Raw genomic sequence first — 22514 nt, 5'->3', positions numbered from 1 at the left:
GTGCAATCGGTCACGACTCTCGATGTCACCTCGCCTAATTGATGACTTGTTTATTGACACTTTTATGACGGAGAATACACAGTATATCTGACTTTTTCCTTGGTTGTTTTTTTTTGAAATTTTTTTTATTTACTATTTATCAATCAAATCAGCAAAGTGAGAAAAATAAATGGGGTGGTGGTGGTGGGTGGGTGGGGGTGGGGGGAGGTGGGGGGCACTGTGCTCAACATGTTTTCACCAAGTTTTAATAGTGTCAGCCAGCAAAAAAAAACAAAAATCTGAATAGATCTTACTCCTATGCAAAAACTTGGGAGTACAGCATTGTGTTGACCCTCTTATCAGCCAGCACGTTAAGCAACACCATGCCCATACACAACAAATAATGCCTTTAAATTAAATCAGATTGATGATGATGACGACGACGATGATGCTGATTACGTACTACAATGTGCTTTCTGTAGCTGTACAATTTAGTGAAGATAGATCCGGCTGCGTGCACATTTTTATGAGCAGCATTGCATTTACATGCATTGTTACGTGTGATGTTAAACTGGGATTGAGTGTTAAAAGCATGCATCCAGAACAGAGTCTGCCTGCCACGTAATTTCTACAATAAATTCTACTGACATCATATTAAAACCACTCCCTTCTGTGATAAATAACCAAGTGCTGAATCTTGACCAACATACTATCAGTACTGGTACATTCAAATACAAACCAGACATTTGCGTGAGCATGCCAATTTGTACATCTACAGAACAGTGCAAAACACAAAATTCATTCCTGAGACTAGTCAGCAATTAGTCCCTTCATAACCTTTTGATTTTAACCACTTGAAGTGTCACATTTGGCTATCCTTACCATTCAGTGGACAATATTCTCCCACAACAGGAAAAATGCGTGATATATCTACAGCAAGATGTATTGTGATTAATCAATATCAGCAACACAACACACATGGACACACAACATGTGCTCATTTGGTCAAGAAAAAAAAAAAAAAAAAAAGAAATATGGCATTCAGTGGAATTTTTAGCTGCACATAATTTAAATGCTTGGTTCTGAAAACAACCTGACAAGAATACTACAGTGCTAATAGAAATTTAAGAGCTCTTTATACAGATTTGTACAACATGACGAACCTTTTCAGACATGTTAATTCCCTCTGTCAAAGGCTGTCACGGAGCAGTAAAGATGAGGTCCTTTGCTTGAATGCTTTTGAAATAAAAGTCAAGTGCAAAATAAAAGGCTTTTGATTTTATAAATGTTTTTTTGTTGTTGTTGTTGTTGTTGTTGTTGTTTTTAACTGTCGAGCGCCCGATTAAACAGAGCGCGTCTCCACTTCGATCTTCTCCTCCGAATGCGACGGTTCGGCCTCCTGGTGGCTGATGTTGGGCCGGACAGTCACCAGAGGGCCGCCGCCGTAGATGGAGTGGAGGAAGTTCCACGTCTCTTCGGAGATCTGACCCGAGTCCGCTCCTGCAGGGTCCAGCACACAGTTAGATACTAATATTAGCAAAAGTAAACATAACTGCAGTCCAGGGTGACTTGTTTTTCATTTCACTTCACCAGTTTCTCGTTTACTTATTTCACAATCTTGAAACAAACAAAAAAAATCAGACATAAATTTTTCTACAGCAATAAAGCAGAGAAAAAGTATTGCCATACATCAAGAAGATAATAATAATAGCCGTACCTTGTTTGAGTGTTAAATGACCATTCTTGTTTACTGTTATCTTGGAATTATCAATGGGTCCCGGTGGATCTTTAAAAAAAAAGAAAAGAAATAAAGAAAATTAGCACGCCAATTATTGTACACACAGCAACAATATGCACGCCTAATTTTTCAGAGACGAATTCTCAATCCTGACTGTTTCAAAGAGCAATGATGTTAAAATGTTAAATGTTTTTGTCACACTATCAAAAGCAATTTCTGCTCCCTGTTTGCTACAGAGCGAACACAAATATTAGAGGAGCAGAAGTCAGAGGGAAGAAAAAAAAAAAAAAACACGTTTGCAGAAGTACCAGATGCAAGCTGTTATAAATAGATATGACAATACAAAGCAAAGGAAGGAACAAAAAAACAAAAAAAAAGAACAAGTGGAATAATAATGAAATCTATTTTGACGCTTCATTTTGTTGTGGCAGGATAGAAACCCGACTCAAAGGACCAAAGCAAATTCTTTGAAGTTAAAATCAAAAGAAGAAACGGGAACTCCACGGTTTCTTTTGAACATAAGCTGCTTCTGGTAAAACCAGTATTTGGATCTCCTATAGAAAAACAATGTATTTAAAATGTTTTCTAAATATGTAAAAAGAAAAAGACAGGCTCTTTGCTTTAAAAGACAAAAACATGTATCAAATGAAATCAGTAGCTTTTCCACGATAAATCGTATATATCTGGTGAAAACTGTCCCGTGGGAAACGTTTAACCTTTGAATCAGGCATTTAAACAGAACTGGGGTTAGAAAGGCAAGAATTCTGTCCAATTACCATTGTCTTTTCCTTTGACAAAGCCCTCCCACTCACGAAACCACTGCATGCTGATGCAGTATATGACCACCGGAGACTCCTCCTCCTGGAACGCCTTGTTCAGCTACAGGAGAGGGAGCAGAGGAAGTGGGGGAGGAGTGAGTGGTGGTGGAGACGTGAGGGAGGAGGAAGGGAAGCAAAGGGATGGGGAGGAGGGAGAGGAGCGGGAGGAGGCAGGGGGAAAAAAAAATTAAGTGAGGATGAAAGGATTGAGAGGAGAGGAGATGGAAAATGTAATCAATTCTCTCGTAGTTTTTTTTTCCAATTAGAAGACAGTCTTAACACCACACTGCACCAATTTCATTTTTCTTGGAAATGACACAATCCCTGTTCCTCTTGTCTTCTTATTAAATTACTGGAGCTTTTTCTTTTCACACACACACACACACACACACACACACACACACACACATTTATCTCCCCTCTAAGCAGCCATTGTGTGACTGGGCACACTGAGCAGGCAATAACAGCTGCATCTGTCCCAATGCATTAATGATAAGGCTTTCATCAGGCTCACACCTCTCATCATCTCCTGTCGAGGTGAAGAGCACCAGCACATGCAGCCTATCAACTGGTTAAATAGACTGGCGAATAGGCCCTCTACACACCCAGCGAGTCCTGTCTACACACACAATGCACGAATCAATCACACCGGGTTTGACTATAGCTGCTTGGAGAGTCACTATGGAGGGGAAAAAAAAAAAAAAAAAAAAATATGCTTACCCTGACAAACATGTCCAGCTCGGACTTGCGCCGCTTCTCTAGTTTTTCTATCTCAATCTGGCACGTGTGGCAGACGTACAGGTGGTTCACAGCCGGTCCCCCTCCGTACCTGCAGGGAACCACATGGTCCACGTAAAAACACACACGATGACATTAAAATCCACAAAAGGACATCGTAACGGCAAATGTTCAATCTGAAAATGTCCAAAAAAAACCCGCCTCCAGCCGGACCAGGTGGACCGTACGTACCTGCTGTACAGGTGATCCCACACGTTCTGCGGCAGCATCACGACCAGGTCATCGATGGACGTCGCTTTGTTGGGTGGCACGCCTGATGATGAAACACCCAATGAGACGTTCGCAGTGTAACATTTCAGAGATAATGGATGTCTGCAGAGAGATCATATCTTTACACGCCGGTACAGATCAATTGTAGAAACATTATCACTGCTGGTTTGTTCAAAAGGACAAAAAAAAAAAAGCATAAATCTGTCAAACCTACGGCTCAAATCGTGTCACCTCGAGTAGTTATAGATATTATTTCTTTCCCTTTTTGTCTCCAGAAAAAAGTTTTTGTATGTGAAATATTTTGGATACTTCAACTTATTCCGGCATCCAAAAAAAACCAATCAAATGAATTCATTCACCCATATTCATATGTCAGTTTACTGATGACGGTTAGTACAAGTCATGTGAAAACCTGCTGCTTGATATCTTTCCTCTTTTTAGAAAACTCCACCCAAAACATAAATAATCCAGAGGATCTAATCAAAGTCACAACACAAGATCAAGAGTTTTGTAATCTTGATGGATACTAAAGACTGAAAGTCAGGATATTGTGACATCTACATCCCTTTTTTTTTATTTTTATGTCGTCTGTTTTGGATCCCCGTACTTCATGTAAGTTTAATACTAAATTCCCGGAGGAGTAACCAATGCACAAAATCAGTAAAGCACTCGGGGCATTGTGGAAGATAAGAATAATCCTTCCATGTTAATGAAACAGAACATTTTAAAAACAGCAAAATGATAAAAGCCGCAGAGTTCCCAGAATCTAAACAACCCCCTCTCCTAAATCTTTCACAATGCCTTTATTGATTTATAAGGAAACATGATTAAGAAGCAGAAGTGATAACACTGAAGGCTGCATTAGGACCCAGCAGAAACCGCAGAACATAGCAAAACGTGCAGAAAAGCAGTGACACGTTACTTCAGCGGAAAGGACCAGATGAGATGATGAACTGTATAATTAAAAGTGACACATAAACACTAAATTAATCTATAATTATACTCATCTGTATTTGTCGAGCAGAGTAGTGGCTCCTTAAATTCTTTATCCCCCTTTCTTTTATAGAATTTAAATGCACAATTCAAAGTAAAAAAAAAAAAATGACTGTTAGTTTCCACTTGAAAACCTTGTGCGCAACCAGCATTATACTGCTGTTTATTGGAAAGAGCTCTCCGGGTGAAATGCGCTGCCAGAGCCCCTAATAAAGGCTTAGCGTGCCTAAATATACACTTGTGATGGCACACTTGAACGGGAACGGGAAAATAAGCTGCGATCCTTTCGGCTTTGCACGGAAAAAATACGACAACTGGACGCACTGCTGCCACAAAGCAATCATGGTTTCACTACACTGATATTATCTCCACTTATGTACCTGACCAGCTGGTTATTATGTGCCAGTGGCTGCAGAGACGGAGGAAACCACCTGTAGGTGCTTATCTACATTATGAAACACATTCTCTGCAGTCTCACAGTATTATTATATATTTTAGTTTTTCCACTTCTTCATTTTTAGTTCCATGATTTCCACTGAGGCCTGACAAGAAAAGAGCTCCATTCACACAAACCCCTTTTGGGATCTCCCCCTCTTCTCAGCCAAAAGGAGACCGAACAATCATCTCCACAAAGAAAAGTAAAACCCCCCTTTTGAAGTTGGCTACGCTGTGAAGGGAATTCTGTGCCGTCTTTGTCAAAATCCAAAATCCACATGAAGGACGAAAGCGGACGCCGCGTTTGAGAGAGGACATTTAGCAGAACCACGAACTTTCTAATTGTTTGGACACGGGTCACCGAAGAGGACAATCTGACCCCGGAGTGGTTCAAGTGAGAAAATGTACCTCCATGCAAACACAGGAAGTCGTCGTTGGAGATGGGCCCCGGCTCAGCGAAGGTCTTGAACTTATTAAGCCACTGGCGGGAGATGTAGAACTGCAGAAGGCTGGGCTCCATCATGTTGAACAGGCCCGACACCCTCCGGCGTTCTTTCAGCGCATCCTCGTTGCTCTTCCTGCGACGGACACATCAATCACAATTACAACAGAGAAATACAAAAGTAAGAAGTAAGTAAGTAAGCTAGACATATGGCTCTAAAATAATATCACGATATATATCTGGCTATTTTCTGCGATAACAATTTTCTTGACAAAATGCTGAAAAAAATATTTCATTATTAACTTAAAAAAACTTGCAATTTGAAAAAAAAAAAAAAAAAAAAAAGTGTGACATATGAATGAGTGATATAATGCTTTCAAATATTCATCATGAACAATAATGATACGGCACACCCCTGATATTAAAGCAGCACAGTGCAGTCTGGACTTACTTATAGAAGAGCACATAGGCTTCAGCGTTCTGGACACAGGACTCCGACACCTCGGTCACACTTTGGTCATCAAATTCATACCACAGATTGTTCACATCGTTCCTGCAGTAAGCTATGTAGTGGCCACCTGGGACGACACGGAGGAATGTGTTAGAGCGACATTCACAAATCTAAGCGAGTACGTGTGAATTCTTATTTCCAGGCAAATGAATGCGGGACGCTCGGATGGGCCAACTGACGGCAGCTGCCGCGGTCTCATGCGGGGCGGGCAGGGGAAGGGAAAGGGAAAGGAGGGGAGAGGGGAGTGAATGTGCCCACTCACTGCTGGCAGTGCCGTGGTGACAGATGACTGACAGCAGGTCGTAGTTGGTGGTCTGGGCGGAGCTGTCTTTGGCCAGGAAAGGCTGCAGGTCCAGGCTCTCGAGGGGGAAAGAAACATGGGTGCTGATCTTGGTCGAGAACATCAGCTCGTGTCTGAAGCGCTTCAAGTGAATACACAGGATCTGGGGCAGAGGAACACAACATTTTAGCATCTTTGAAGACATTATGGATAAAGATTTGAGTTTCTTCATGACAGAAATTACTGGAATTGTCTTCATACCTCTGGCAAACTTTGCATTTTGCAAAACTTGACTCCGTTTCGTAATCTAAGAGGAGAAGATGAGGGAGATTAGCAATCATTACAGCTCCAGTCATTTTGTTTTCTGTTTTTAAATGTGAAACGAATTATTATGGCGTTTTCGGCACTTAAAATGACTCACTTCTTGCATTTTTCACAGCTGTACATGTTGTCTCCTAGAAAACAACAAACACACAGTGATTGAGACATCAATCTGAATGTTTGTGTTACTAAAACATATTTTCCCACCCACTTCCTTACCCTTTAGTTCATCTCTGGCAAAGAAAGCTGCAAGACAGTCTTGTAGCGTCACCACTGGACCCCAGAACCAGCTGAGGAAGAAAGAAACAAGAGAGGGGAATTTTACTCACAAAGAGCAAAGTAAGACACCGACTGATGCTCGATGTAAACAAATATGTTATCTAGTCACCTCTTGATGTACTCCATGACAAACGCTATCCACCCTTGTGGTGCATAAGCTTCCCCGCAGGAGCCTGCTTTTACCAGAGACGTCTGGTGGGTGGAGGAGTGGAGCTTGGCCAGGTCCTCCTTCCCCGGGATAGGCAGAGAGATATCCTGGAAGTTCTCCAGGGTCACAGACACCTGACGGATCGCGCACACAAAGTCAAAGCTTCATCAGTGGTCACATATCCACATTTCTTTATGTAGTTTTGTCAAGAAGCGTTGCTTTGTGGCAGAATATTAACCTGACGGCACATATAATTATATGTGGGAAGACAGTAGATCAGCCACACTCGAGTTTGATAATTCTTTACGTCGGTGTCTCCGCCCCCTTTCCGCTCCGTAGCCAAGATGGCGACCGTTTAGGGTGTAAAGTGTCCAGTGTTTCACACTTCTTTTTTGGGCCATTTAGAGCGCATCATCCTGGTATTTGTAGTGCACTGCATGTTTCTGTACTGTGTGAATACACTTATACACTCAAAAATAGCGAGCGTTTGTACCAAGCGGCACCCAGCAGTGACGTCACCCGTCGGTTTGAGAACGGCCGTTATGAAGCCTCGAGTTTGGATTTTGCCCGTCGCCATCTTGCTAGTTTCCGAGCGGTTTGTAGCCGGTAGTGACCATATTTGGACGAGCTGAGGGAGGAGCGAGCGGTGGATCTGACTCGATCTGATTGGAAACCCGGCGACACCAATAGCCGTAACCTGACTGCACCACAGGCCTGTCAATCAAACATACACGCCCCCAAAAACACAGCTTTCCGAGGCTATTTTTCTAATGAATGACGGGATTATTTTTAGATGGACGGCCAGAAAACTAAAAAGAATTCAAATTAGAACTTAAAATTTTATGAGAAGTTGAATGGGAGTCTATGGAGCGAGAGGCTTTATGGAGCAGACCTCTAGTGGCACTCGGTGGTATCGCAGCTTAAGGCACTTCCGCATCTGCCTAATTTTTCAGAACCGAAAGCAACATCCACTTTTTTTTTTTTTCGAGAGTCAATGGCTCGTACACAAGTTTGCCCTTTGGAACACAGAAAATGTTGCGTAATCTCGAGACAAAAAACTGTGAACACCACTAACCCGATCGCAGGTGAGGCACTGAACTGAGCTGACGATGGTTCCATCGAACACGTCCGAGATGACACTGCGATATTTCTTCTGACGCTTGTTCTTTGGTGGGGAGAATGTGGTCACTGCTGCGGGAAGACAAGAGACCCAGAAATATGAGAATAGTGATTTACAGTACAGTATGTCTCACACAGAGTCAGCAAAGATAGACGGGGATCTCGTTACCTTGCTAACCTCCTCGCATTTTAAGCTTTTGATCTAGATACGACAGCCTCCGATTACGCAGCTGAAACCACCTCCTCGTCTCTGACAACACAAAGCGTACCGTACCTTTCTTGTGTGCAGGGTTCAGGCTGGGCCAACCGGACGCAGCTTTGGGCGGGCTGCTGGACATTTTGGGAACGTGTCCATCCATGGGGACGGGACTCTGCGGTCTTGTGGTGTTGGACATTTGGATATCTGGAAAGCAATCTGGTGGAGAGAGGAAGAAGAAATCAAGTAAATTGAAAGTAAAAAAAAAAGAAAGAAATCGACAGCAGATAACGAGAGCCAACACGTCTCTTCTTCTTCATGTTTACCGGATGTTCGGCCTTGAACCTTGATGGCTCCCTGGCTGCTGATGATGGGCGTGGTCTCAGCGGCGGGTGTCGACGTCTTTGTCGATGTCCGCTCCAGTGCTTCCACCCATAACGCCGTTAACCCCGGAGCGGTACAGGTCATTAATCATGTTTTTCTCCTTCTGCCACTCCCTGTTGGCCTGGATCTCATCTTGCTCGGGAATCAGCATCTCCGCCTCATTGGTGACGTCCATCAACACGTTGTTCCCACCCTGCAGGTCGTTGTCGGCCCTCTCGCTGCTCCCGCACGACTCACACGACTGGAAGTCGTCTGACTGGCTGCGGTTGTCCTCCTCGGGGCCGTCGTCCACCGTGATGCTGGACTGGTCGTAGGGCTCGGGCAGCGTCTCCTTCAGCTCCTCGTGAAGCTGATCCATCAAGCAGCGCAGAAACTCCTGGGAGTCCTGGAGGGTCGAGAGGGGATAAACACGCAGAATGTTTGACGAGGAAGCCAATTATTTTCAGCTGGTAAAATCGGAGAGATTTTTGCAGTTATTTTGGTCACTGCGAAAAATAGCCAATTCCCTCTCCCCGAATAGAGCATTCAAATAGAACTTTGCACTAATTCTCCCGAAATATAATTGAGTTTGACAGACACAGTAAAGACTTCCCAAAGCCAATTTCTTTCCCAAATTATATACAACAACCACTTCACCTCCTTGTTTATCCCAATTCTGGTCCGCAGAACCCAAAACCAAATGCTCATGAATGTCTAATCAAACTTAATGAACCTCAGACATTCAATCTCCCGCTTCAAGCCAAATGAGCTCTCTTCTCCCAAGAGCTGGAATGTTAACTTCATTCACAGCAACGATAAATCCAAGGCTGCACAGCTCAGCGTGGCGTGACAAATGAATATTCCTCAGCTAACTCTGCTGAACAAACACTGGCAAGCCGAGAGGAAACGGGCCCTTTTATCAGTTCACCATTCAGGCTCATGAATCCATTATTTACACACACTGGCTAAAGACAAGAAGTGCTTCAATTTAGCGTCTTTTGAAATTCCTTTCTGTTTGTAAAGCATAAAATTTTGCTTTCAAGCACCACCTGGAATCAAATCAGGCCTTGAGGCCTAATGTGTGGAGTCGTGTGCGTGAAAGTAAGAAGGTCCGACTCAGCAACTGAAAGGCAGAAGATTCAGTTTATCTGACTGAGTGGTCTGAGCTGGAGCGCATGTAATTTCTGTGAAGGAATGAGTGATATGGAGTGGAATAAGAGCGACTATAAACGACTTAATAGTCTGGGGGGCAGACCAGTAATGACTCGGCACAAATTTCAAAACTCAAAAAGACGAAAAGTTTAACGATTATCTGGTGCTGTTACTGTATTATAAAAAACAAGAGAAAAATAATATATGACTCACACACATTGGAACACCAAAAATATCACAACAAACATGATTCACGTTTACTCATTTCTGGGGGGGGGGGGAGGGGGGTGAAAATCCACTGTTGAATGTGTCTTTGTATAAAGAAAATCTGCACATTGCACTTTTATTTCATCATCTGGGACGACCCACCTGCTGAGAATATCCTCTGAACATGGGGTTTATGGATTTTATCCCCTGGAACAAGTTGGTCGGGACCACGTAGGAGGGTCTAAAGTGTGAGAAAACACAGACCGGTTTTTAAAAAAAAAAGGACTCACACGGTACATAATAATAATATAATAATAAAGTCATATGCAATGCAGTGGCTGCTAGAAAAGTGGTTTTCCGATTGGTAAATATCACTCGGATCGTTTAAGGATCGTATATAAGACAGGAATGACAGTGATCATTGAACTCAGACACTGTAGCTTGTGGTTACGTGTTATATGTCCTCTCCAGTCAAAGAGAAGTGACAGACACCTGTTCTTGTGCCACAGGTCAGACACGAGCTTCTGGTAGCTTTTGCAGAGAGCCGGCTTCTTGTCCGTCCTCACCAGGCCTCCACATTCGAGAAAGAACTGCGTCAAAGGCGGGCTGCGGTGGGAAGAATAGGATGAATATAACATACTGTACGTAGGCACAAACAAGCTTTTACTGAACGCCCCCCCCCCCCAACAAGAGAGTCACTGTTTGATTCCCATCACCAAAAAGATCGGAATGCAGTGTCCAATTCACAACAACCGAATATAATCAGAAATAACTAAAAGAGGGGAAACAAATTTAAGTGGTACAAATACAAGATTGGGTTCAAGTTATTATAATCTATTATGTTTGCAACTGGCCCGTTATTGATACCGTAATATTCGCAAATAATTTGAGGTTTTTGCAATTAGATTCACAGAGGTCACACGAAACAAAAAAGTCCTAATAGGACAGGAGGTCTGGAGAAGTTCTACATAATGTCTCCTTCTGTCTGTATTTGTTATTCATTTAATTTCATTATATTCACGTTTCCCTTCGTAGCGAGATTATCAGAAATTCCCAGAGGTACCGTCTCATGCGAGAGAACTCCTCACACAGCTTGAGAGTCGAAGGACATTAGCTGAAACAGCTGAAGGGATTTCATGTGATGGATACAGAACAGACAGTGATTTGCAAGAAAAGAGACAAAATGCATGGAGTGTTCCCGTAAAGAAGTCCTTTCATACTGAATAATGACCCGGCAGTGACTGAGAGATGCAGCGCTCCTACAAACAGACATCAAAGGAAAGTTTCAGAAAAGGTCCCTCCTTCTGCAGCTGCGTGACTCAGTTCCTCCTATTTTTGGAATGTGATTTAGATTGCAAATTTTGACCCACATCCCCCCCACCCAATCTACCCACCCCCCCACATTTTAACTTGGATCCAGAGGAGGCATCGTTCGTTTGATTTAGTTAAATTCGCCAGCCCGTGGCGAGATGGTCTCTGAAAGGAGGAAAGGCTTTTGCAGCGCTTTGTTGTTTAAAATAAAAGAAGAAGAATAAAGCAGCCTCAAGCTCTGCTGCAGAGCTCTAATTTAAGTGATCCCACCAACAGTTCAAACACAGACAATGAATCAGACTTGATCGTGCACGTCAATAAACAATAAACGAATGTGGCAGGCTGGAAGACAAACAGCAAAGAGAGACGTAAAAAAGACACGACGGGGGAAGGAAAAGAAGAAAGGAGAAGCAACAGAGGAGCCGGAGAAAGAGTTGGTGTTCATTTGTAACAGAAGACCCTACAGGGAACTACAAAAGGCCATTTTTGCCCTCCCGAATGGTGCACTGCAGCAATTTTCCCTCAGCCGTCACTCTGCCAAATGAGCACAGCCGTGGTCGTTTCTCACAGTCAACAAGAAGCAGGCAGGCCGGCAGGCCGGGGGTAAAACAACAAATGGCTACTGGAAAGAAGCGTGTTAACACAGTGGGCAAGGAGCAAGAAAAAGGAAAAAAAAAAAAAGAGTACATGAGAGGTGATGGGGTGGGAGGAGAGGGAGGGGAGGACAGGTACGATGGAGGGACAGAAGGCAGGTGAACGGAGGTCTCACCAGTTGGACAGGGCCTGGAGGGCAGCGTTCATGTAGCAGGTGTTGCCTATGTTCTTCAGGCCTGTCAGGCCTGACGGAGACAGAGCACACCAGGGAAATTAAAAATTCGACCCTCTCACCGAATGCTTGTAAATTTTGATGGCAGGCAGGAAGTGTCCACGTTCCATTTCTAAGATTAATACTGTACAGCAGCTGTAGGCTACTTGTTGGCGACTTTCGGTGACAGACGAACGCATGAGCGACTCTCTCAGCTACAATGAAACGGATGCACAGGAAGTATGTAAATAAATAGCAGTCACTGGACGTAACCGCAGTTCTACGAGTGCGTTGGTGTTTGGTTTCGTTCAGGGAGGGGGGGGGAAACGCCGGTGATGATTCTAAAGCAAGTTTCCAGACCGAAAACACTTTTAACTACCTTCATGAGCTGCGATTCACAGCAACTGCTGCAAACTCCGATAACTTTTGGAGCCGTTTTTAGCCCACCGGCACCACGCACCTTCTCCTCGCGCAGCGTTTATCGCCTCACGTCCCCCCGCTCCCGGAGAAGCCCGTCCTCACCATCCGAACACCTGTGATCTTAAGCGATCAGCCTGTCCAAGGAGGGCATCGGTGCTCCAAAGCCTACTCGCTCTACCGCCTGATCACATGATCTGTATTTGTGACAAAAATAGCCCTCCGGTGACGGGTGCCAGTGAGTCGCACCACATGAGCTTTAACAACATATGGTGGAGCTCGCGAGCGTCTCGCAGCACCGAGTGGAAAAAAGTATTTGCATCGGTGGCCGGAGCGTGACTGCGAGGCTCAACCCGCCGAGCTACACTCCCCCCCTCCCCTCCCACCCCCCCGCCTAACGTCCTGCTTAGGAGGTCGCGTGTTGTTGTCGTCGTCGTCGATTGTCTGCAAATGTTGCGTCTAGTCTTTTCTCATCTGCAGCTGCATACGACATGAAACCGTTTGTAATTCACGGCTGCGGGCGAATCTAGTTTGTTTCAGATGGTCGCCGCGGTCTCCGCGACGCATTCAAGAACAACTTTTAACAGAAGCCTTGGTGTTCGTCGGCCCCGGTTCTTCGACGACGGCTCTCCGTGTGTCTTTCAACGGCTTCTCTTACCGCGGGAAATCTACCGCTATTTTTTTTTAATTCCAATCATAACTTTCGCTTTGAACTAAACCCGCCGCTGATTACCGCGCGCCTCGGTTTGAGCTGTTCATTTTTTATTTTGTCAAAACTTGAATTAAATAAGGTGATAAAATGTAATTACATTTTTGTCACCTCACTGACTTGAAGAGTAGATGATTTTAATTATTAAAATTATGAGACTGGAAGGAAAAATGTGTCCCCCGCGGCAGTATTTCAACCGTTGATTAGAAGATTTTGTGAAATATAAAGCGCTTCATTTACAACATTTAGATTGCGGCCCGACCAATTTATCTGTTGGCTGATTTTATTGTCCGATATTGGCCTATCACAGATATATCAGCACGCCATACATGTAGTCCGTTATGAAAACTTCTTTTACAGAACACAAAGCAGAAACAGATGATTCGGGAGAATTAGAAATCATTCTATTCGTATTTTTCTTAAATGAACAGTTCTTTATAGATATAATTGAAACTAAAGTTTGGAATTTAACAGATTTATTTTTCTAATATCAGCATCAGCCTTAAAAATCGAGAATTGTTCAGGCTCTTTTTTTAGATGTTAATTTTCATTTTATTTATTTGAATTTGTCGCCCTAACGGTTGAATTTTGCGGGATCAAGCAGAAATGCGTTTTCAACATTAAAAACATTTTCTCTGTTGACAGATTACGTTTGATTGTCTGCGAGAGGATAACATGAAATCTGATCAGTCAGATGTCGTATTTTTGTCGATATAATGGCTAAAGTATATGGCAATATTAAAAATGTAATCATAACTTATGCACTAATTCTTTGTGTCATTCACGTTGTGAGTTAAACACTTGGTCTGTGTGAGCTCACCTCTGGCTCGCAGCTCGTCCTCCTCCTCCGTCTCCATGTCCAGGTCCTCACAGCCTCCATTAGAGGGCACTCTCAGAGAGGTTGGGCTCCCAGGGGCCCTGCTGTTCTCCTGGAACAATGGCACAGCACACAAAAGACCTCATCATAAAAACCTTATCCTGACTGCCGCTGACAATAAACAGGCGGAGACGTGTCATTAATCCATACGGCAGGAGGAGAGCACACATTTAAGCAAGATAAAAGAGCGAGAGATTACGCAGAAAGCAAACGATGTCAACAAAGTTCCTCTCGAAAAACCTCTTTTCTGACTCCAGAAACAAACAAAGTGTAGCAGGGAGCTGCGAGATAGATCACAGAGGGGAGCCTGGCTCTCACCTGACCGGCCTTCTGCGGCGAGGGGAGGGGTTTGATGTTGGCGTGGGGCGAGTGAGGACCGAGTTTACGCTCCAGGAAAACTTCCTTGCCGCAGGCGTAGCACCACACTCGAAGCGTGGTCAGGTTCACGGTCAGGTTGTGGCTTGTCTCCTGCGCACGAGACAAGAAAACCCCCCCCCAAAAAAAACCTTCAGACTGTGCAAAACAAATCGAAACAAGAAAACTCTTCACATTTGTCTGAGAACAGCTGACGGAGCATGTTTTTGTTTTTTTGTTTTTGTTTTTTTTGTATAGTCTTTGACACAATCTAACAATTAACAGCTTATCAAATGAGTCCGGCTACTCTTACGTAACAGAACAAGGTGCGTCCGCTGACGGGCACGAGTCGATGGAAAACAGATTAAACTGTCCCGCTCACAGGCAAACTGAACTCAATGCTTTCCCACAAGTTGAATGTGGGTGAGCCAAAATTAGACTTTCTGATGGCACCTCTTTCTGTGCCGCTAATGACGTCCTACTTCTATTGCTTCCTGTATATCGCTGAAAAAAAATCGAAATGTATGTTTGTATTCAATGTGTATCTCTAGAAAAACCACTCAATTTAAACCATGCGACAAACTAAAACGTCTAGTTTTAAATCTAGATTTTATATTGACAAGTACATACCTTAAAATTGATTTTAAAAAGAGGAAAGCTGCAGCACACCACGATAACAATTTTTTTTAGCTATATTATCCAACAAGCTGACTCCAGGAAGTAACAGCCTACACTACTACTTTTTTTTTTTTTTTTTTTTTTTTTTACAATTTTGTGCAGGTCTTATTTGACATCAATTTGCCATCTACAATCTCAAACATTTTGATTGTTAATTGTATTAATGCTACAATTAAAAATCATTCTAACAATAAAGTGCTCTGATGAATAATAATGTAGTCTAGAATAGGTCAGGAAATGTAAAAAGAAAGAAAAAAACATTTATAGTTTCAAATTTTTCATCTATAACTTCCACTCAAGTGAAGCCAACTCGTACACTTTTACTTTGAGATTGATTTTTTTTTTGGGGGGTTTAAAGTAGTTTCTTGAGAGGCTGAAATTCAACACGGCCACATGCTCCAGCTTAATGGGAGTAAAAATCAACCTCTCTAAAATATCTGTAAACAAACAACATACAGATACACTCTGATCCGACTTATGTGCAGATTTTAAAACGGCCTCACAGAAAGCACATTGAGACGATGCTGCATGTCTCATGTTGCAGGGTGGAGCTGCAGGGTGGCGCTGCAGGGGGACACGCCGGCGCTGCTGCTGTGGAAAACATGGCCGAGTTCTGCTGACCCACTGCTGCTCTGACGAACACCTGCAGCCCGGCAGGTTGAAACGAGACCAAAGCTGAGCAGCAGCCAAACCGACAGACTCTGTATTATTCATCAGGGACTCCATTAGAGCCCGTCCACAGCGGGGCGGAGGTGACACAGCAGACTGAGCACGGCCCCGAAACTCCTCCCCACCCCCGTTTAAATCATTTATGAGGGAAAATATACCGCGTGGGGCGTAAATACCGGGCTGAATTTACAGGACGTTTAGACCAGCCTACATCACGTTTTGTATTTCAATGAACCGTTTTAGCCTCGTATTCGAGTGAAAAACAATATCTGGCTTCAGCACACATTCGCAGCCAGAATAATTCACAGGAAAAGGAAATCACGCGGTAAAAAAAAAACTTCGTGGTGATGTCAATAACTCGTTGACCTTATTCACAAATAAAATGGCCAAACGGCCTCTAACACCTGCTTCGGTGTGTGATTTTTTTTTTTTTAGAAGCGGGTTTTGTGTGTGAAATAAAAAACACACAGTTGTCGAGTCTCCTTTCCAGCCCTCTGTCTTCAGTCTCTCGGTGATCGATCAGTGGATTTGGAGAATTTCACAAACCCAAGAAAAAAACCCTGCTATTTTAACAGTACTAGCATTTTAAAAGCCACCGCAGGGCTTAAATCCTTTATCGGCAACATGCAGAAGGATTTCCACATTTGCTTTAGAAGTCCTTTTTGGTGCATGATAATGTTTAAAACACAAATGGGTGCAAATATTAATTACGTGTCCCATTTGTCCTTCCAGAAGTAGAGCTTCAATTTCTGAGATTAGCTGATTTAGCTGTAAAATTTTGAGCTCAATTCTCTGAAACAGCCACTCGCATTTACACCCGGCATAGTCTGACTGGCAGAGGAGCTTCGTTTCTCCGTCTGCAAACTGATCCGACAGAGAGTCAAGAGATTAAAATGTTGCCCTTCCCTTCAGGGCTTTCAGAGCACTAATTAAGCATGGTCTCAGTTCTTACAAGATTTAAAAGATGGCTGCCGCTGAAAATACACAAAAGGCGGCTGGCGGGCTGCACAGACAGACGTCCCAGATAGGGAATGCCGATCAATTCATGAGTGGCGTCATTTAAAAAAAAAAAAAAAAATCAACCATCGAATATTACATTTCTTTAGCAGCGCGCTCTGTATCCGATATCCATCTCACATTTGGGCGGAGAGCTCCACGAGGTGAGCACACCAACAGGCCCGTCGCAGACCGAGGTTGGAGCATCTATGTAGAAACTAAATGGCAAGTTTCTCCTTTCTATCCTCCCTCGCTCCTTCTAACCGTGCAGGAGGAAAAAGCCTTAGTCAACAATGAGAGCAGCAGAGGATGAGTAAGCTGCAGAGCAACCAGGAGGGATGGATACTGTAACCATGGAACTGACAGAACTAGTGAATCTCCCCCGTTTCCCAGAGGAATGGCAATTAATAATGGATGATCCACTGCTGAAACCGAAGTGAAATGTGGAGATGTCGGCGCGCGGAATGGGCCTGCTGCTTTTTAACAGTGCGTGCGCTTCAAAAGCTGAAAAGGCGCACGTGCAGGCACTTTGATTGCGGGGACAACATAAATAAAAATCAGCGCTGGAGGTCGTTTTTATTGCGAATCACGACTCCTAGGATGTGGTACTCATGTCCTGGGATGCCATCTGTGTTTTGCTCTTGGTTGCATCCGTTTTCAATTCAGCATCACAGTCAAGGATCCCACCCTCTTTTTTTTTTTTCCTCTACTCAGTAATGATCGTTTCCCGGAGTGAAAGTCATCGTGGAGGCTCCGAGGCTCTCTCACCTGCGAGTGGACAGTGCTGTGGTCAGTGTGAGATTCTCCACAGCCCACATATGCACAGCCATTCTGCAGAGACAAGCAAACAAGAGGATGCAGACACCAGGGTGTTAGAAAAACAAAAGTGTTAGGAGGTAGTATTTCATAGTCAGAACAAATTTTTTTTTTTTTTTTTTTTTGCTGCCACGTGTCGTCTTACCTCCAAACACGCCCACAAATTTGGTCCTCCGACTTTACAGTCTTGGCACTGGCCCTAGGAAAACAGAAAGATACTCACATTAAAATTACCTTTCAAATATAAAAATTAGCACACAAAAAAAAGAAATTAGGCTTTGAATTCAGACTCGGAGAAGTTATATTACAAAAGCTATCAAAAATAATCATTAAAAGTGTTAAGTTAGGAACAGGAGAGTGGACAAGGTGTTGAAGGAGGGTCACTCACATGTGATTTCTGAATCAGCTCCTCCTTGGTGATCTCCCCCACACAGTCCAGGTGGGGGCAGTCACAGCTGGACGCCGGCGGCATTGCTCACACCTCCTGGTCTGAGGATGTGAAAGACAAAGGAGAGAGAGAAAAAAAAAAAAAAGAATATTCAATTCACAAACCTGCAGTTCAAGTCAGTTGAGTTTGTAGTTATGAAACAAGGCAGGACTTCTTGTATTTAAAGAATGTTTTCATCCCTGCATCAGAATAACAGGAGATAACATCAATCAACAGCACTGAGAGCAAGTAACCCGAGTCACCACCCCCGCAACACACACGTTTTCTATGACCGTCACCATTAACGACAAGGCAGAGAAATGCAGCAACACAGACTGTTTCATTTATGGACAAGTTCATTCAAATCTTCTGCAAGATTGAAAAAAAATAAAAATAAAATAAAAGATGTAAAAGGTGGTCTCGGGTCAGGTGCATCGCCGACAGACGCATTAAAATCGACGAGTACTTCTTTGGAAGTGGTGAACAATGAGAGGCCTTTAAAATGCCCGCTAGCACTAGTGCTCATGTTGTGCATGTAAAGTTCACACCCTTGATTCAGAAACCACGATAAGCTCTAAACCGGGTTTTGCAAACCCAAGAAACACAACCTGCGTTGCCCCAACAGCAGCTGTGAAACTGCAGTATGTAAATACTCAAAGCTTGCGATCACTGTCAGCGATGTGTGGCTCCTTCTCCTCACGGTAGTCGTTTCTGGTAAAGCTAAATATTAGCAAAATCAATTATGTATTGACAGTAAAGACGGTGAAATGGAAGCGAAAGTCACACCAGTAATGCGGAGCATAGATTTTATGGTCGGGCTCCCGTTTCCATTACCGGTGGTCAAATGGAAAACCCAAATCCAGCTGAGTGGTAAATGAATCCAGGAAGCCAGACATCAAACGGGTTCGTCCTCTATCGCAGTCGGTCAGTGAAGACAAGCGGCGGAAAGAAAACTCAAACCCATGATAATGTACTAATTAGCGCCGGCCAGTCGTAGCCTACTTTCTGCTCCGTGTACCGGTTGTATAGAATATTATGACGTTTCCGGTGAGCCCGTTCTAATCCGCATACCGTCTGTGATAGCTTTTTAAATCCCAGCTGCGAACACTGGTCCTCGTTGGGATGGTCAAGAGGGTTTTCGTCCTGTTGCGTCAGTTCTCAACAGGCTGTAAATATTGATCGTTCACTAGAAGTAATTAAAGCCCCCATAATATACCGATTGGTGTAGTTAAACCAGCCAGCGCTGTGACACGTTGACAGTGTGTTTCACCTGGCAATAATTCTTCTGAATGAGAAAAAAAAAAACAACAACCTTGGAGACCTTCTGCAAGGACAGAGGACATGGGTTACTTGGGGTCCTGTCTATTAAGGGTCCTGTGCTGGAAGACACCGTTGCATCATAAAACAAACAAGCAACAGAGTCTGCGCACGAATCGCATTTCTCTTAAGTGACCAAATTCTAACCAGCACTGCTTGGTCGATTGGCTTTAAGATGCATCCTCTCAGAGGACATCTGTTATATTAATACACTTGTTGAGTATCGGGATATTATATTTTGCGATACTTTATCGATTCTCAAAAACACTGTTTTTTAGGATCAATAGTTTCCATGCAAAGATCGGTGGTACACGGTGGTTTATTTTGTGAGGCGTTTTATTTAAGGGTTTGTAATATCCCGTCATTTTTGACTTCCTCCGCTATAATGTAATATTGTAAACCGAGACAGGAAGCACTGTGAGGACGCACCGCTAGTGTTTATGCCAATGACAGTTTTTGTAAAATTGGATTGAAAAAATTCCAATCTTTTTTTTTTTTAAATCGCAATATTTCTCCATGCTTACAGCGATGCATTATACTGTACGCGCATCATGCTGCCAGATTCATGCTGATAAACAGCGCTTGTGGCACGATGAGAAGAAAGGCCAGCTCAGGGCTCTCTACTGGGAGTTAAACCACACTAACAATAGTTCGTTAAACCGAAGATACACAGAGCTTTGACTTGTCAACAAGCACGTAAGACACCTAACAAGAGCAAATGTACGAGTACAAGCACACACAAATAACAACACCTAATTGGACCAGCAGCTTTTAGTGGTTCCTGGATCCAGACTTGCACTTGGGCCCCCCATGAGCTCTCTCAGTGGCAGCTTCAAAACTTTGGAACAGCTTCCACTTTTAAAATGAGGTCATCAGCTGCTTTATCAGTGCTCAGATCTTGATTAAAAATTATATATTTATTTTCCTTCGCATTTCCAGTTTAGGCCCAATTTAATTTGAACTCTTTATTTCAAGTATTATGTAGTGCTCATGTTTATCATTGTGTGTTGCTCTTGAATTTGATTTAAATTTTTCCTTTACTGCTTATTTTGTCTTTAATGCCTTAATTGTTTCAAGTCTTTGCACCATGTTGTGCAGCACTTTGGCCAACTCTTGATGTATTTGAATGTGCTATATGAAGAAAACTGACTTTACTTGACCATAAGTGCTGCTTGTTTGTAGCTACAAGGCACTAATATTGCTTTTTGCATGTAAAGAGGAGGGTGCATATTGCATCCTAACAACAGATCAATTGGAAGATAAGCATTTAGAGCAGAAGGAGCAGGAGTTAAGTTCATGTTCAGTCTTGTTCCAAGTCAATGTGCCCGTTCCTGTAACTCATCCATATTATTTCCGAATCCTTTTAATAACCAGCTGTGATCTACGGGCCGCTTTACACCGAGTTGACTTATTTTTCATTAAAAAAAATATGAACGTGAAAGAAACTGCCAACTCCGTTTATCTCACGAGCCTCGTGTAATTGCTCTGAACCTCGGAGGCATCCGTTTCAAAGGGTCAAGTGCCATAAACAAGAGCCTCAAACAGTAAACAGTCACTATTACAGCTTGTAGTAAAGACTCTTGGAAAATCTGATTAGCCGGTGGTTTTTGTTTTTGCCGTCAAGCCTCCAGCGATTACGCGAGGCTGACAATACAAAGACTATCCGCGCTTCACCATTGCAAACCTTCCTCACCCCACCACCCCACACTCGCCGTCTTCCCAGGCGACTGAATAAGACCCCGGGACATTAAACGGTGCACAAAGGGACGGTCCAGTCAGGGTGGGGCGGCGACCCGAACCAGGCAGTTCAAACGAGACCTTACGGGGGCGACTCCTCGATATCCTGACTGAACTCAAGATGTTAAAACAGTACATACCTTTTATACTATAACACCGCAAGAATATCACATATCCAGAACCAGTTTAGTAAAACACACTTTCCACGCGAGAGTGGAAATGTTCACGTGAACCAGCAGTAGGAAAGGCACATTTTTGACGCCCCAAAAAAAAAAAAACAACAACTATGTTTTGTTTTTTTTGGCAACGCTTTCAACTAAATGGCCAATTTACTTTGTTGTAGATGAAGAGCTGGCACCAGGCTTCGGCCTGGTCCACTGCTCCCAAAAAAAATAAATAAAAAAAAATGAGCTGTCAAAACCAGGCGAGGCGTTGACAGCGTCACGGGCTCGCTTAGCAGCCTGTTAGCAATTAGCCTTTCCGGCGAATTATTGATCATTTTAATTCATTTTTTTTGCTGCTTTGAAAAAAAAAGTCGCCGTAAACACTCGCGGTAGCCCGCAGACAAACCGCGGACGTGTTTGGACACGCAAAAACAACGCTGGCGTGAAACGGGTTTGATTACCGATAACCATCTCGCTGGTGAGATGCTAACTGGCGTTAGCCAGCTACCGTCGCTGACCCGCCGACGATCCCGCGGTGACTAACGCCGGAGACAGCGGCCGCTTACCTTGCCGGATAATAAGAAACGCCGCTTCTGGGGTGGGGGGGGTAAGCTCCAAATGATGCTCTATGTCTGAGACACAGATTCAGTCGGTATTTAGCGGCATATTTCAGAGGCCAATCCTTCACATTAACGATAACCGTTCCCGTCGCTCAGCGTGGTTGCTAACGTTACAGCTGGCTCCGCCCCTTTTCCGGTTAAAACAAAAAAAAACAAAAAAAACATTTAAACCCTCCTCATCCTGCTGCACATCACATTTTTATTTTTTTTACACCATTTTGTTCTTTAACGTCGCTATATCTGTATCTGTGAGCCCAGTTTTAGAAAATATTTTACATTCTGTCTTACAAATGTGTCTCTGATGTGTTAAATGACAAAACGAGCGTAACAGATGTTCTGCAATAATAATAATAATAATAATAATATGACACGTGAAATAGTCTAATAGCATATGTAAGGTGTTTACAATGCACTTGGATTTTGCTGATTAAGGATGAATGGGCTGAAATAAGTGAAGGGGGTCAGCTGATGACAATTAGACAATATACAGCAAACCCATCCCAAGCGCCATCTAGCGTGTTTTGTAAAACTGACAGTAAAGAAAAAAAAAAAAAAACCTTCTCCAGAAAACAAACTTAATGATCCAACAACATCTATTTACCATAAAAAAATATATTTTATGAATTTG

General features: G+C 43.2%; 1 protein-coding gene across 1 annotated transcript; it reads right to left on the bottom strand.

The window, feature by feature from the left end:
* Positions 1–48: 48 nt before the first annotated feature.
* On the bottom strand, positions 49–22025 carry usp33 (ubiquitin specific peptidase 33). The gene is given in 25 exon segments (XM_069157958.1): positions 49–1479; positions 1697–1765; positions 2494–2596; positions 3256–3364; positions 3505–3586; positions 5380–5549; positions 5865–5991; positions 6187–6367; positions 6466–6511; positions 6626–6659; positions 6745–6815; positions 6914–7086; positions 8028–8143; positions 8346–8486; positions 8594–8657; positions 8659–9036; positions 10152–10230; positions 10482–10595; positions 12070–12139; positions 14052–14160; positions 14427–14576; positions 17574–17636; positions 17767–17820; positions 18010–18110; positions 21833–22025. Coding segments are annotated over 24 exon segments (2745 nt in total). The 5' UTR covers positions 18094–18110; positions 21833–22025; the 3' UTR covers positions 49–1321.
* Between the last annotated feature and the right edge of the window lie 489 nt (positions 22026–22514).

This window comes from Embiotoca jacksoni, unplaced genomic scaffold (genome assembly GCF_022577435.1).
Source record: "Embiotoca jacksoni isolate LCO1_2020_lvr unplaced genomic scaffold, fEmbJac1.0.p SCAF_22, whole genome shotgun sequence".
In the NCBI taxonomy this organism is placed as follows: domain Eukaryota; kingdom Metazoa; phylum Chordata; class Actinopteri; family Embiotocidae; genus Embiotoca; species Embiotoca jacksoni.
The sequence above is the reverse complement of the archived record's forward strand: the minus strand, read 5'-3'. Positions and strand labels throughout refer to the sequence as shown.